The sequence below is a fragment of the Lipomyces oligophaga genome, assembly GCF_038497815.1.
Source record: "Lipomyces oligophaga strain CBS 7107 unplaced genomic scaffold V1516scaffold_7, whole genome shotgun sequence".
NCBI classification, from domain to species: Eukaryota; Fungi; Ascomycota; class Lipomycetes; order Lipomycetales; family Lipomycetaceae; genus Lipomyces; species [Lipomyces] oligophaga.
The window spans coordinates 406288-420126 of NW_027117791.1; the positions used below are offsets into that span (position 1 = coordinate 406288).

General features: G+C 45.3%; 3 protein-coding genes across 3 annotated transcripts; 1 reads left to right on the forward strand and 2 right to left on the reverse strand.

Moving 5' to 3' along the window:
* Positions 1–663: 663 nt before the first annotated feature.
* V1516DRAFT_654985 (uncharacterized protein) lies at positions 664–6338 on the forward strand (the record flags this gene model as incomplete). The annotated part of the gene is made up of 6 exons (XM_066920315.1): positions 664–1223; positions 1578–1700; positions 1763–3259; positions 3311–5062; positions 5291–5785; positions 5861–6338. The coding sequence occupies 6 exons, from the start codon at positions 664–666 to the stop codon at positions 6336–6338; spliced, it is 4905 nt and encodes a 1634-aa protein (XP_066775642.1).
* A 507-nt stretch (positions 6339–6845) lies between these two features.
* V1516DRAFT_687162 (uncharacterized protein) lies at positions 6846–9966 on the reverse strand (the record flags this gene model as incomplete). The annotated part of the gene is made up of 4 exons (XM_066923704.1): positions 6846–9235; positions 9286–9523; positions 9577–9751; positions 9803–9966. The coding sequence occupies 4 exons, from the start codon at positions 9964–9966 to the stop codon at positions 6846–6848; spliced, it is 2967 nt and encodes a 988-aa protein (XP_066775643.1).
* An 874-nt stretch (positions 9967–10840) lies between these two features.
* V1516DRAFT_515281 (armadillo-type protein) lies at positions 10841–13684 on the reverse strand. The gene is made up of 4 exons (XM_066919147.1): positions 13422–13684; positions 13203–13340; positions 12806–13146; positions 10841–12755 (listed from the first exon to the last, which is right to left on the reverse strand). Exons 1-4 carry the CDS (start codon positions 13545–13547, stop codon positions 10988–10990), a joined length of 2373 nt encoding a protein of 790 aa, XP_066775644.1. The 5' UTR covers positions 13548–13684; the 3' UTR covers positions 10841–10987.
* Between the last annotated feature and the right edge of the window lie 155 nt (positions 13685–13839).

The window sequence follows — 13839 nt, forward strand, 5'->3', positions numbered from 1 at the left end:
TGACGCGGAAAAACTATAACGCGGAGTTCGTTGGGTGGCGTGGTGGTGATGGGGAAGCTGTTCGTTGAGGACCAGCGAGCTTCAGCAAGATGAGAAGCACTAGAATGCATGATCTGATGGATTTGCAATATTGTGAAATACAGAAGTAACAGATGTAGTATAATGACTCCGAAAGTCCAACAGATATGCTCTAGAGACTCAAACATGGGCTGCAGCAAGAGCAGTCTGATCAGAGAACCAAGCGACCAAGAAAATTGAATAGATAGATAAAGCCTCTATCTCCAATTACATTATAATATTTTGTCTAGAAGACTGCAAAATAATCTAATGACATCAGACAAATTCCGCTATATTCTCAGCTATAAACATAGTCTAAACATTTTTTATCATCTTGCTCAACACGGAGAGCAAGATATTCCGTCGACGCCCCTTCTGGCTAGCCTTGTGCTCCGCGCTCACACTATTTTGCCTCACGTGACACTAAAATAGCCCAATCTCGGTCCGCCTTTGAGCCGGCCGGAAATGCTTCTTCTGTCTGAAAATCATTTTGAACCTATTTTGAATGTTTCTAGCGTCGTTTGACAGTTTTTTGGCTACGGTTTTCAGACAAATTTCGTCCGCCTCCATCGTCGTTGCTGTACTTCTATAGTTAGCTTGTTCGAGATGGGCGAACCACCTTCTTCTGCTGCTGGCTCTGCTGCTGCCACCGGCGGTCGTTTAGGTCGTCAACAGCACCACCACCAGCAGCAACTCCACCACCATCAGCCCTTGCTACGCAGAGCGTCCATAGACATCGCTTCTCTCGCTTCAGGTAGCATGCGTCCGGCATTCCAGCGCCAGAGAATCCCACCTTTGGTTCGCTACGATGCCACCGTGGCAGACGACATCATCAAAAATCAGCACATCTACTATAACCTTCCGCCAGATCTACACTCGCCGTCGCAGAGCACTCTGACTTCTCATTCCTCAGTCGCTTCATCCACCTCCTCATCTGCCTCTCTTTCTCCGCTTGCAAAAAATCGTGATCCATCGTCTTCTTCCGCTCCGCGCTCACACAGGCATCGCTCGTCAAGAAGGAAAAAGGTTCACGTCGATCCCTCCACCGCGGCGTCCTCCTCCGCGACCGCTGCAACGGGTACATCGTCCTCGAAACCTTTCAGACGGCGGAGTATAGATTCTGCGGCACTTCCTTCTACTACGACAGATATTGAGAGATCTGATCTGTCGGCTTTTTTCAAAAGGCTGCCCTCCTATCCCCCTCTCACTGCCGACCCGACGTCTTCCACTTCCTCCTCAGCTCTGCAAGCGGATCAGAAATCCGCTTCCGTCCGCTCTTCTCAATTGGCTTCATCTTCTACTTCCGAGAATCAAAGTGGAAAGCTCTCGGCTGAAATCACTCCTCAATTGTCCTCTCCGCCGACTGTTGTTCCCTCTCGCTCTTCACCTGCCCATTCCCCGCTTCCATCTCCTCTCCCATTGTCTGCCTCAATTTCGAATCGGTCTTCCACACATAACCCCGTACCACAAGAAAATGCATCTCCAAAGAGCAGCACTTCAACGCTCGATGACAGCAGCAGCGATCATGTTCAATATGACCTTACTCTGCCTTTTAAATTTAGTCATATTCTGGCTATTATGCACTCTATGAAAGGTGTCATTCGAGGCTGGGTCAAGTGGCAAACTCAGAATAACCACGGAGCGTATGTTACTTCATCTGAATTATATATATACATATATATGTTTCATACTAATGTTAAAATAGCGGTTTTTGCTACACCGAGGAATTTTCGGGTGCATTATGTTCAGAACATCCGGACGGTCCACGTATTTTAATCGGCGATCTTAGAGGTTGTAAAGTTAGTCTTTCGCCAATCTCTGCTACTGCCGTTCAGGTCATATCAGGCCATGATCCTTCTAATTTTGCTGTTCTAACTGCAGACTCCCCTGAAGAATTCAACAAGTGGGTAGCAGCCCTGCTAACTTGGTCTCCTCTTCGTGGTGCCGGAATAGGTAGCAAACTTTTACGATTCAGATACCCTGACTTTGATCTTCCAAATAATTCGACGGCCTCTGCTTCGTCTGCTACTGCAACTACGAACGATCCTCGACCGACTGCAAAACATGTTGCAACAAAAACTGCGAATGATCATACAGCGTCAACTGGTTCAGGGGAACAGTCCACTGCTGCTACAGCCGCGGCAGCTGTTCCCTCCACTTCTTCTAGGACAATCAAAGTTGGACAATTTGAAATGTGGGACCCTTCTTGGAAAAAGCCTACACAACCGCCCAGTAAAAAATCAAAGCAAGCTAGTATTTCCGGCTCAATACCATCTTCTTCGACTCTGGTGACTCCAGATTCGATCAACCGTCTATGGATAAAGGCTTCTTGTCTCTTAAAGGCAAATGGCAATTTGGAAATCTTCCCGGAAACTCAACCTCCTGCAACTAACCCTCTTTTTTTTGGGCGCCCGGAGACTATTAATACACCGAATTTCCCACATCGAACAGCTGGAAGTTCAAATAATATACAGTCGCAACCCACTCAATCTCCTTCGTTTTCAAATTCCAAAAGTTCGCATTTTACACTCCAGCTCTCTACTATCCGTCGATCGGCTATTCAACTTGCTCATCCTTCGGTCACCGAACGGGAATTCAGTCTCGTTATATTTCTGAAGACAACTGTCGCACATTCTGCGTCCAACTCTACTAGTTCAAGCTCAACGCCTGGCTCAACACCTGGTTCGGCTGGGTCTGTCGGTTCTCTTGGTCACGGTCCAAGCTCATTAACAGGAGTTGCACCTTCCTCTGCTCATTCAGCATTTTCAGTTCACCATCATCACAGCTACCATCACCACCAAGCTCCTTCATTGACTGAAAACTCATTCCCATCATCTCTTTCTACAATACCATCTGCAGTTTCAGTATCGGTGCTGGTGACTCCGGTGTATCTAAATTTCGACAGTAAAACAAATCGTGATGTTTGGTTTGTTTTACTTCGCAGTCTGAGTCTTCCTGAACTATATGGTCCTGATACTGGTGATGCGATGGGCTCATTTCGTCAGATGCGAACTCTAAATATCCGGATCATAGATGCCAAGATTATTATGCCCCGAGGTCCTGGATTGAGTGTTGATTCGTCATATATGCCGAAGGCTGTTGATTCATATGTTGACATCGAAATGAACGACAAAGTTCGAGCACGAACAAAAGTTAAATACGGTACAACGAAGCCATTTTGGAGAGAGGACTTTTATTTTCCGTGAGTTTTATATTTTCTTATTGTTTTATTTATAATGTTAATGTGTTTTAGAGATTTGCCTTTTTTGGTGAATTCGCTCAAATTGAGTCTTCGCAATCGCAATCGTCGCCTGAACGATTTCGGTTCTGACCTATCCATTGGTGAAGTGAAATTGCTCATGTCGGATATTATACAAGACACTGATCTGGAGCGTTGGGTGCCGGTTTACAATGCTTCACATGGTTATTTGGGTAAAACCGGAGAAATCTGTCTAAAGATCCAAGTAGCAGAGTATACTGTCTTAACTGAGCAGGAGTATAGTGACTTATTGGATCTTTTGCTGAATTTTTCGAACCATCTAACAATTCATATTTGTAATCTTACTGGAGAAATGAAACGGCTGTCTAGTGTGTTTTTGAACATTTTCCAAGCGACTGGGAAAGCTACTGAATGGCTGATGTTTTTAGCGAAGCATGAGATTTGGGAACTTGATGGAGGCAATGGTGCCAATTTTAGTCGCGTACAATCCGAGTTGACTCACAAGGAAGAGGCTGGCGCATCAGTGCCATCAATGACGTTGAGTCCGAGTACTCGACCTATTACGGTGCCATTTAGTCCGATCGGATCTCCGACTGGAGGCAATAGTCCTATGTCAGCTTTACTTAGTCCACCGTTAGGAGGTAGTTCAAATATCTCACGTATTCCGTCGCGTGGATCGATAGGTGCGACTATTGGGCCATCATCTAGCGCAGAAGAAATGAATCGATCTGGCGATAATTTAATTTCGCCTGTTATATCAAGAGGCAGCAGTCAACACCAAAAGCCTATGCATGAATCGACTATAGGAACTGGAATAGGATCGAATTTCACAACCAAGAGTTCGGCGTTAAATGCGAATCTACTGTTTCGTGGAAATTCCTTGTTGACTAAATCTTTGGATACTCATATGAGTCGAATTGGCCATGATTATTTGGTCGCTACATTGGGCAGCGTAATTAAGAAAATTGTTGATTCGGATATATACTGCGAAGTTGATCCGGCAAAGATAAAGGAAGGATCATTATTGGACGAAAACTGGAAGCGGCTACTGGTTTACATGTCCTTAGTCTGGGAGAACATTTATAAATCTGCTTCTCGTTGTCCTCCTAGTATGAGGCGGATATTTCATACTATTCGAACTAATGTTGAAGAAAAATACGGAGAGAGTTCGGCACTGGCGAGTTATTCAGGAGTTTCTGGGTTTTTGTTTCTCCGCTTTTTCTGTCCAGCGTTACTAGGTCCTAAGCTTTTTGGATTGATCCACGATCATCCAATGGCCAATGCGCAGCGGACGCTGGTGCTGTTGGCTAAAGGTCTACAAGGGTTAGCTAACCGTAGCACATTTGGAGCCAAAGAACCCTGGATGGAGCCCATGAACAAGTTTGTGAAGTTGCATATTTCTGAGGTAAAAGGATTTATTCTCGATGTGTCCACTCGAAGGACTACAGCAGCAGCAACAGGAGCTTCTATAGGAACCCACAAACTTGGATCCTCAGTTTCTCTTGGAAGTGAGACGGGGGAACTTCGAGCATCAACTGGAACCGGGATGGATCAAGATGATTCAGAGAAGGAGGCAATGCATCAATCGATTGCAATGATTCCTTATCAGATTCCGAATACTGTGCTGTCTCGACTACCAACTGCATTCAAAGATGGTGTTCCTAGTTTACCATATCTTATTGATCGACCATTGATGATGGCCGAACTTGTGGATGTTTGGTTAACTTGGTATGATGCTAAAGTCGCATCTGACGCTGTCAAACAAGCTGAAGCAGATCGAAAACGGTACCGACGTCAGCGGCGACGTCGGCGTCATCGGCGACGTCAAGAATCGCAACGACGGTCTAAGAGTGGAGTTCGAAGCAGTTCTGCAGATAATCACAGCAAAGATAGTACAAAGGATAGTGCAGAGGAAGGCGAGGATTATTTGATATCGGACGAAGACTCTGGAGAGGACGAACACCGACTCAAAGAGCGGTTCCGACGATCATCGATGTCGAGTGATATTCAAAGCGACATTGAAGAGCTACCACCCAGTCTTTCAGATGACTCGTTCAGTGGAGAATCTTCTGCAGAAGAAGATGATGGTGATGATGATCAGAGTGAAAGTGATGTCGATGATGAGGACATCAGTGATTCCGAATCCGGGTCTGAAACAGAGTCACTACAGCGAGGGAGGGGCCGGGATTCTAGTCGGGAGAGTCGGCAGCGTGTTCATTCTAGTGGAAGAAATTCCAGTTTGGAGTCGCCTCATGTTGGAACCAAATGTGCTGTGACGACTCCATATGGCGTGAACCTTGATGGTGATCTGGGAATATTTCATAGAGAATGTCTGCGTATCCGAGATGAGATTCAGAGATTGAAATACCGAACGTCGATTCCCGAGATTCCGTCTGAGGTTCCCAATAAGACGTGGGACTATTTCGTTGCTAATTTCTTGGATTTCAGTCAGTTCCAGTTCACAGAGAGGCGAGAGGTTCTCAAATCATTGCTACTTTCCTCTTCGGTGTCATCTGGTCGACATAGGGCTCCGGGAGAAAATAGTTCAAGCGGTCGCTCAACTGGAGAAAGCTGTCCGAATAGTGAGTCCGAAAGTCCTGTTTTAGAACGGACACGAGCTCTAAGTCCAAGAAAATCTAAAGAATCGCTCAATGCGGATCATCAGTATTTTCCGGTTAATGCTGCTCCCAGTTCTGGTGCTGGCCTCGATCCTGGCCGGTCAACAAGCCCTGTTCGTTTTGATACTAACACTGCACGATCGATTCCCTCTCTTACTTCAGCCAATACTTCTACCGCAGACTCATCGATTTCGTCGATTACCACGAGCGTGTCACGTTCATTCGGGTCGATCTCGAAACGATCGAAGTCAATCCGGATTCCAAACTTACTGAAGTTTAGGAGTAATAGCACGACTACAGCAACGCAGTCAAACATGTCTGCAGTCCCCCAGCTTCCACCACCGTCGACCTCAGTGCCAGGAACGCCGAATAGTACGAGTACGACTACTAGTAACTCTTCTTCTTCGCACCTTCACCATTCTCATCTTCATCAACAAGAGTAAATTTTGTGTTTCTTTTTTTCAGTTTTTGTTTTCTTGTATTCATTTCTATTTTATTTTATGTTTGTACTATCGCTGTTTATCAGGAGTCCATGCTTTTTTGAGGTTCGGTGTTAGTCTGTTTGCTTACTTTACATTTCACTTTCTACTTCGCTGTCTATTTTCATAAGTCATTCATCCGTCTATTTTTTCTTCTATGACTCCTAATTCATGATTATTAATTTCATTTATTTTTACATGTTTAATATTTCTAGTAGCTTATTTCCATTAAAACATTTTGATATAATCTACTAACTTTGCCGTTTAAAGGTTTAATTAAATGATACAGCTTTATTAATAAATACTATTCGGAATCATAAACAACGAAACGCCAAACATAACTTGCTTCCAGGTCTGAAATAATGCTAGATATAATAATAGTACTTCTCTGCTTCATCTCTTTTTTTTATAAATTTAATTCTTTATTTTGAGAGGGGGTTGAAGGAGATAATTAGAATTACTCTGAATTATCTAATGATTCCCATGGTTCGGTGGCATGCCTCCGTGCATTGGAGGTCCGCGCATCATAAACATCTGGGATTGCGGGTAAGCTCCATATGGACCCTGTGGTGGTGGGACGCCACCAGGCATCATCATCGGCTGATGATTATTTCGCCCAGGCGATCCATAGCCTTGTGGAGGCGAGGGCTGCGGAACGTAGCTGCCATAATGCGGCCCTCCTGGCGCAGTCATCGTCGGCCCATTCATGAATGCTCCGGGAGAAATGCCCTGCCGACCACCGTAGTATTGTGCAGGGTACGGATACATAGCAGCGGCAGAGTTGTTGAACTGACTCGGACCAGCCATCATCGCAGGCGCTAGCATGTGGGGAGAATTCACTACTGGAGTGCCGTTTCCCATGACCGGCAGTCGCATAGACTCGTCAGACTGCACCGGACCGGACACGTAAGGCGATCCAGGTCCGCTCACAGATGGCGACCCTTGCACAGAGGGCATAGAATGGCCGGGAACAGGCGAGAACGGCATCGGCTGGCCTACCATCTGGACTGGATATAAACGTACATTGCCTGGCACAGAGGGTTCCTGCACTACAAACATCGCCATATATGATTGGCTTTGCTCTTCCGCAAAGAAATCCCAGATAGGGGGAGTAATGAACGCCTTAGGTAATGTGAACTCCTCCGTCCCCGAATAGGTATCCTTCGCTCTAATAAACGGATTGAACTCTTCGTTGATACTGGCGCGTGGACCTTCGGGGGGTATCCAACCTTGGGGGAAAAAGGACGGCGTTTCAGCACGTCCTGCGGGCTTAATGTATGTACGGTTGGGGGTTCCTACCGTTGAATGCGCTGGAGAGGGTGATGCTCGCGCGGCGGTCGCCGAGGCAGCGCCGAAAGAAGGAGTAAATGAGGATGCAAATGGATTGGGCTTGAACTCGGCAGCATTGGCGTTAAGTTTCTTAGCAGTCAATTGCGGCCGAGCAGGTGGAGAAGGTGAGGAGGCAGGCACAGCGTGGGCTGCTGGAGCAGATGGCACAGAAGCAGATGTAGAAGTAGAAGCAGAAGCAGAAGAAGAAGAAACGGAAGCAGACGTAGTAGGAGCAGAAGGAGACGCTGTTGATGGTGCAGGAGACGGAGTCGCTTTCGGTCTGAAATCGACAGGCGTCACAACAGAAATAGGTAAGTTGCTATTCGAATCAGCCTTAAGCTTCTGCGCACTAATCACACGACTACTTAGTGGCCGTGAATATTCAGCCTTACTCATGGTCTCGGGAGTCAAAGGTTGCCGAGCTTTATGATCTTTTGCATCCGCCATTGACTTCGAGATAATCTTCTCTTGTTTATCCTTATCCTTTGCCAGAATAGAAACTAGATCCGCAGGAATAGGCGTCCGGAGCTTAAAAGCCTTAGAAAAGTCTGTCAGCTCCAGCAATCGATCCTGTTCTCTCTTGCTAAACTCCGTTGATCGTTCACGACTTTCAGATGACAATTGCCGCAGGGCAGCTGCCTTGACCGAGTTTTGCGAATCAAGTTTACCTGGCGTGCTCACTTGCTTCTCGATATCTTTGGACCTTCTGACTTCGGGAATTTGTGCTGTGAGGTCAGTAGTAGTCTGACTTGCTGCTAAATTAGATTTCGAGTCGCTCAATGTAGATGCAGCACCTGAGCCTGGTTTCGAAGAATCATTGATTTTACTCGATAAAATCGCAGAATCAACTTGCGAAGCAGGAGTCTGAGTGACATTTTGTGACTGCTGTGGCACCTGATTCTGAATGGGTGGCTGCGCAGCGGGTAGCTTAGTATTTTCCGATTTCGTTCTCGCGGGAGCTGTCGAACTCGAATCTTCTTTTGGAGTCTGTTGTTCCTGAGAAGCTAGCTTTGCCCGAAGTGCAGGTGGAATGTAGCGATTCGACGTTGGAGTGCTTACAGCACCTGCTCCAGCGACCGCAATCGTAGGCACAGACGGAGAGCTACTAGGTTCAGTAGTTAAAGAATTTAGCTGAGCCTTAGTACGAACGACTCCGGAATATTTATCTTCCTCGTCAACGCCGGAATCATCTACTACGGCATTACGTTCCTCGGCCATGTGTAGATTTCCACCATAGCTAGAACTCTCAATCTCGCGAGCAATTCTCTCCGCAGCAGCAGCTCGCAGTTCGTAATCTGGGTGGCTTTTATCCAGTTTTGTAGTATAGATTTCTTCGTCAAACGTCGATCTAACACCGAATCTCTCCTCATTGACAGCAAACTGGTCCCAACCTTTGCTACTCGATAATGACATGTCTTCGAGAGCTTCTCCAAGTTCTTCTGTTTCATCAGGCTGCCACCGCTCCAGCTCTCGCACTTTACCTGTTTCAGCACCGGAACGACCAGAAATGTCACCGTCAGTTTTGAACCCAGCTGTACATTAATTAGAAATTTAGCAAAAAAAAGAGATATATGTGTCTCACCTGAAATTTGATCATTCAAATTTAGTTCTAATATTCGTATATCTAGCAAATCTTTAGGTTCGATGACAAGAGTGCCTATAAGAGTGTCATTGGCCTTCTCGTCAATCTCCTCGCCAGGAGGAGCCGAGATTTGATGGGCGAGACGAAGGGTGATACCTAAATCTCCCTGAGTGCATGCGGAGGAAAGGATTCCAGAATATCTAGCGCCCGAGCGAACGGTTGCAATAATTTTACTGCCCTGGAGAGAATGAGAAAATGGAATAGAAAATTAACATTGAGTACAATACGCACCAAAGATTGCGCAAGCAAATATAGCAATCGGTCATAAAGATGTCTATCGGATGGGTCCGAATCCACACTAGGCGATCGACGATTATTAACATTAGAGTATGATCCACGACCGTGATATGACCCGTTGCCTCCTGATGGATGATTACTCCAGACGCCGCGTGAATTATTATTACGTCTAATGGGAAGTCAGTATGTATAAAAAATTAAAATAACACAGCAGAATTACCTCTGATTCATTGAGCCATCGACATTTGCCGCTCCACCGGCTGAACGGCGAGAGCCACTGTTTCCAGTAGATGGTCGAGAGCCACTGCGCTGCTGATTCTGGGATCCAGAGGAAGTTGCGGGCCCAGACGAGAGATTTGACGAATTATTCACTGCCGTCGTCATGATTTAGAAAATCGAAGATGAATAACGACGAAGAGCGGGCACGCGATGAAAACGCTGGTCCAAGTAAGCCACAGGCTGGATCAAGAAGACCGGGCAGTAAAGAAATATACCGAAAATGATGACGACTTCTCGACCAAAGTAAGGCCGAGTCACTTAAAAATTCAACAACGAGTTGAATGGGTGAGTATACTCAACGTATAAAATCCGGCAGATTTGCAGGTCCGTAAAATGAAGGAGGTCGATCAGATCAGACTAGGAAGACTGCGAGATACGTTGGCGAGAGGCGAGTCGCACGACAGGACGGGACAAATCTAGCACACACGACGAAAATAAGCCTACCGAGATCGGTCTGATCTTTTCCTATAGCCTTATTCGCTGTATTTGCACAGTGCTTACGGTATCCAATCCGAAAAAACAGATCAATTATAAAATCGACAGAACAAGTTGGATCAAACAGCAAGTGACCAGGGATCCAAAACACAACCGAACCGACTCAGGGAAACCAAAGCTAGTCCAGATCAAAGTCGAGATTGAGCACGCCCAAACAATTCCAATCAAACTGTCAGGTCTGCAGAAGAAAAACAACAAGAACAAACGAGGACAAAAACGGCAACAACAACAACGTCAGCAAAGAGAGGGAAGTGAATAAAATAAAATAAAGAAGTTGTAATTGGCTCTGAAAAGGGTTAAAATCAAACAACTAAAAGTCTAATTGGGGAGGAAAGAACCAAATCCGCGCTTGAGGACGATCGCGCAAAGGAACGTTGACTGCGTTTAAGGAGAAAGTGGGAAAGCGTTAAGTATCTGTGGTGTAAATTGGGCGGGATTTGATACTTATGACATTCAAGATCTATCGTGGCATTCTTCTGATGATCCTACTGTAGATCCATAAAGTTTATCAGGGTTTCTGTAATGGTAATTGTATTTTAGACAATTTCAGAACTGCCAAAAAATTATATCAACAAGTGAGCATGTCTCATCTAATTACATCAAGACCCAACCAATTCCCAAAATATTTTCATCACCAGCCATCGCCCCAATTATCCTCATCGTCTTGCGCGCCTGTATCGGCAAACATATTTCCCTTTTTCTTCTCTCGTAGTTGCGCAATTGATCTTGCTTTCGGTTTATTAATGTTAGAGGTAGAAGTAGTGGCAGCGATTGTGGAAGCCTTTTTTGTCGGCCCGCTCAACGATGTCGGCTTATTGAACTTTGGTTTTAGTGCGTTCTGTTTAGAAATGTTTGTAGCACCGAACCCAGACCAGGTTTCCTGGGCGGGTTTTTTGTCGAATGAAGACCACGAATCTTCAGCAGTATCTGGAAAATCATCATCATTCTCTTCCTCGTCATCATTCTGGCCCCATGCGGAGTCGTCATAATCTTGATCTGGCTCGAACTTGGAATTACCAAAACCCATGGTTGACGATGCCGAGGAAGGGCGAGTAAGCGAATCATCTGGCGCTAAACTCATACGCGAAACCTGTTGCTCGACAGACGCTTCTGCATTTGCTAGCGCTGTGGGAGGAGCACTCGCGGAATGCAGTGGTAATCCATGTTGATCAACATCCCTTGATTCATCTGTAACAAGTCTCTTTGCAAGTCCATTGAACGCACCTCCCCAACCACCGGTCCATGAAGATGTGTCATCGGAAGTGCTGCCGTTCGCATCCGCGGTTCTTGTATTGTCTGTCTGCGGGGTAGAAGTCAAAGGCTGCGCGCTGCCTGCTTCCGACATCTGAGCAGCGTGTGCGTTCACTTTGGCAAGATAAATATCCATGGTTTTATGTGCTTGAGTGCGCACCAACTTCTCACGGTCTAGCAGGCACGGACAAATTGCCGGTAACAGCTTAAAGCAGCAATCTTCTGCTGAAAAAATATCAATTGTTACGGCTAGAGCCATCAAAGAGGCATTTCGTGCATGCACAAACGGATCCTTCAGCGCCCGCTGGAACGCAGTGGTTAAAACTCTGGAACGAGTGTGCGGTCCTAAATTATGTGCTATCTTGCCAAGACAGATGGTCGTGTTGGTTCTAATTCCCGGCTGATCATCGTTCTGGGTCCGAGCAAGATACCGTAGTAAGTCGTTATTGATGTTTCTGTCTGAAAGTTTTGGCACTACAATCAGTACGGATTTCACCGTTTGCTCTCTGACAGCAGGTGCCATGTCGGTAAATCCATTGACCAGCTCTGGAAATATCTTGTCATTTACAATTTTAGTCGAAATCTGGTCGATATACTTCGGCATGCTCTCCAGTAACGCTAGTCGGATGGCGCGATCTGGAACAGTAAACATTTTGACGATGGTAGGTGCAACAACAGTCTGAAACTCTTCAGGTCCCATGGAGTTCGAAATGTCCAGCATGACCGCTAATATATTTGGACCACCACCACCAAACTCAAAGCACTGCACCAATGCCGGCAAAACTTTCAGTCGTTGATAATTTGGCGGAAATTTGGAGCGAATGCGCTGTAATTCTTTCAAAAACGAGTCACGCTCCACCTCAGACTGAACGTTAAGACTGGTCATGTTTTCAGACAGCAATATCATGTCCAACCTGAAAAACCCGCCGCCAGGTGCCGACTCGCTTTTGCCGACCTCGATGAATTGCTTGATGCTTCCTCGTTGTCGAGGAGAGATGTGGGTAAGTTTTTTGAAAGCGCCAAATAGATCGGGCGGAATATTTTTTCGCGTTGCTGCTTGTAGTTGATCTGAACTTATGAACCGCCCATTGAAAATTTCATATATAAGTGCACCAAATAGATATGAATCTAGTAAGTGGTGTGGTTGTCTATCAGTCATTAGTATTCTAGCATAATTAACTCTCTATCTGATTCATACTTCTTCAATGCTTCCCAGCCACCTTTACCAACTTCTGGAGGCGCAAAACGACGGGCATCGGGAACTAAACCGGCAAACGTGTAAATGACAGGCTCCTCATCTTTGGTCGACGTGAGCAACTCAAACCCAGATAACTTCCATTCGCCAGCGTCGGTGATGAACACGGACGATTGCCGGATATTCCCATGAACCGAACTTGCATCAACGTTGATAAATTTGATTGTATTTGCAACGGCGTAGAGTCCCCATTTAATAACGTCTGGAGTCATTATGTCTTTACTTTGAATCGCTATATCGAACGGGACGACATGTTCTGTAGCAATCATCACTGCTTGTTCGGTCTAGTTAATTAGTCCACTAACTCTTTCCAGTAAAACTCCAATCTGAATTTTCGCACCTCATAAATATCATAAATATTAATAATCCCAGGAAACTTCATCGTCCGTAACTTCTTGGCCGCGTTTTTGGCAAGTGGTAGTCGACTGCGCTGTGAATTGACATCGAACTCAAACACCGTACATGCAATTCCATCGCTCTGGCCCCAGTTAGCTCATGCCACTTCCGTGTAAAAGTACGATTCAAATAAGAAATATTTTAAACAAAAACAAAAACATACTCGTCGAGTAGCATGATGAATAGTCCAAATGGTGTCGTTTTGGAACTCAACTTTCTCACCAACCGTGTATGGAAACGAGCTGTTTGTCTGTGCAATTGAGGCGATTGCAGATTTTAAAAAATCCATGATGATCTTTTCAGTCTGTTAACCTTAATACATATAGATCTAGTTTCTCTGTATTTCCCTATGCCCCTCGTTATTATTAATATGAATCCTGAATCTAAACTATACACATTTGTAATATCGTTATCAAACTACACCTACATGGTCAGGCGCCGCAGTAACTCAATTCATCAGCGACGCAATATAAATTACGAGTTGTGATATATTTTATAATACAATTACAACAAATATATCATACAATAACATGCATATAAAAATATCATCTATATATGCATGCATGCATCAATGACAATTC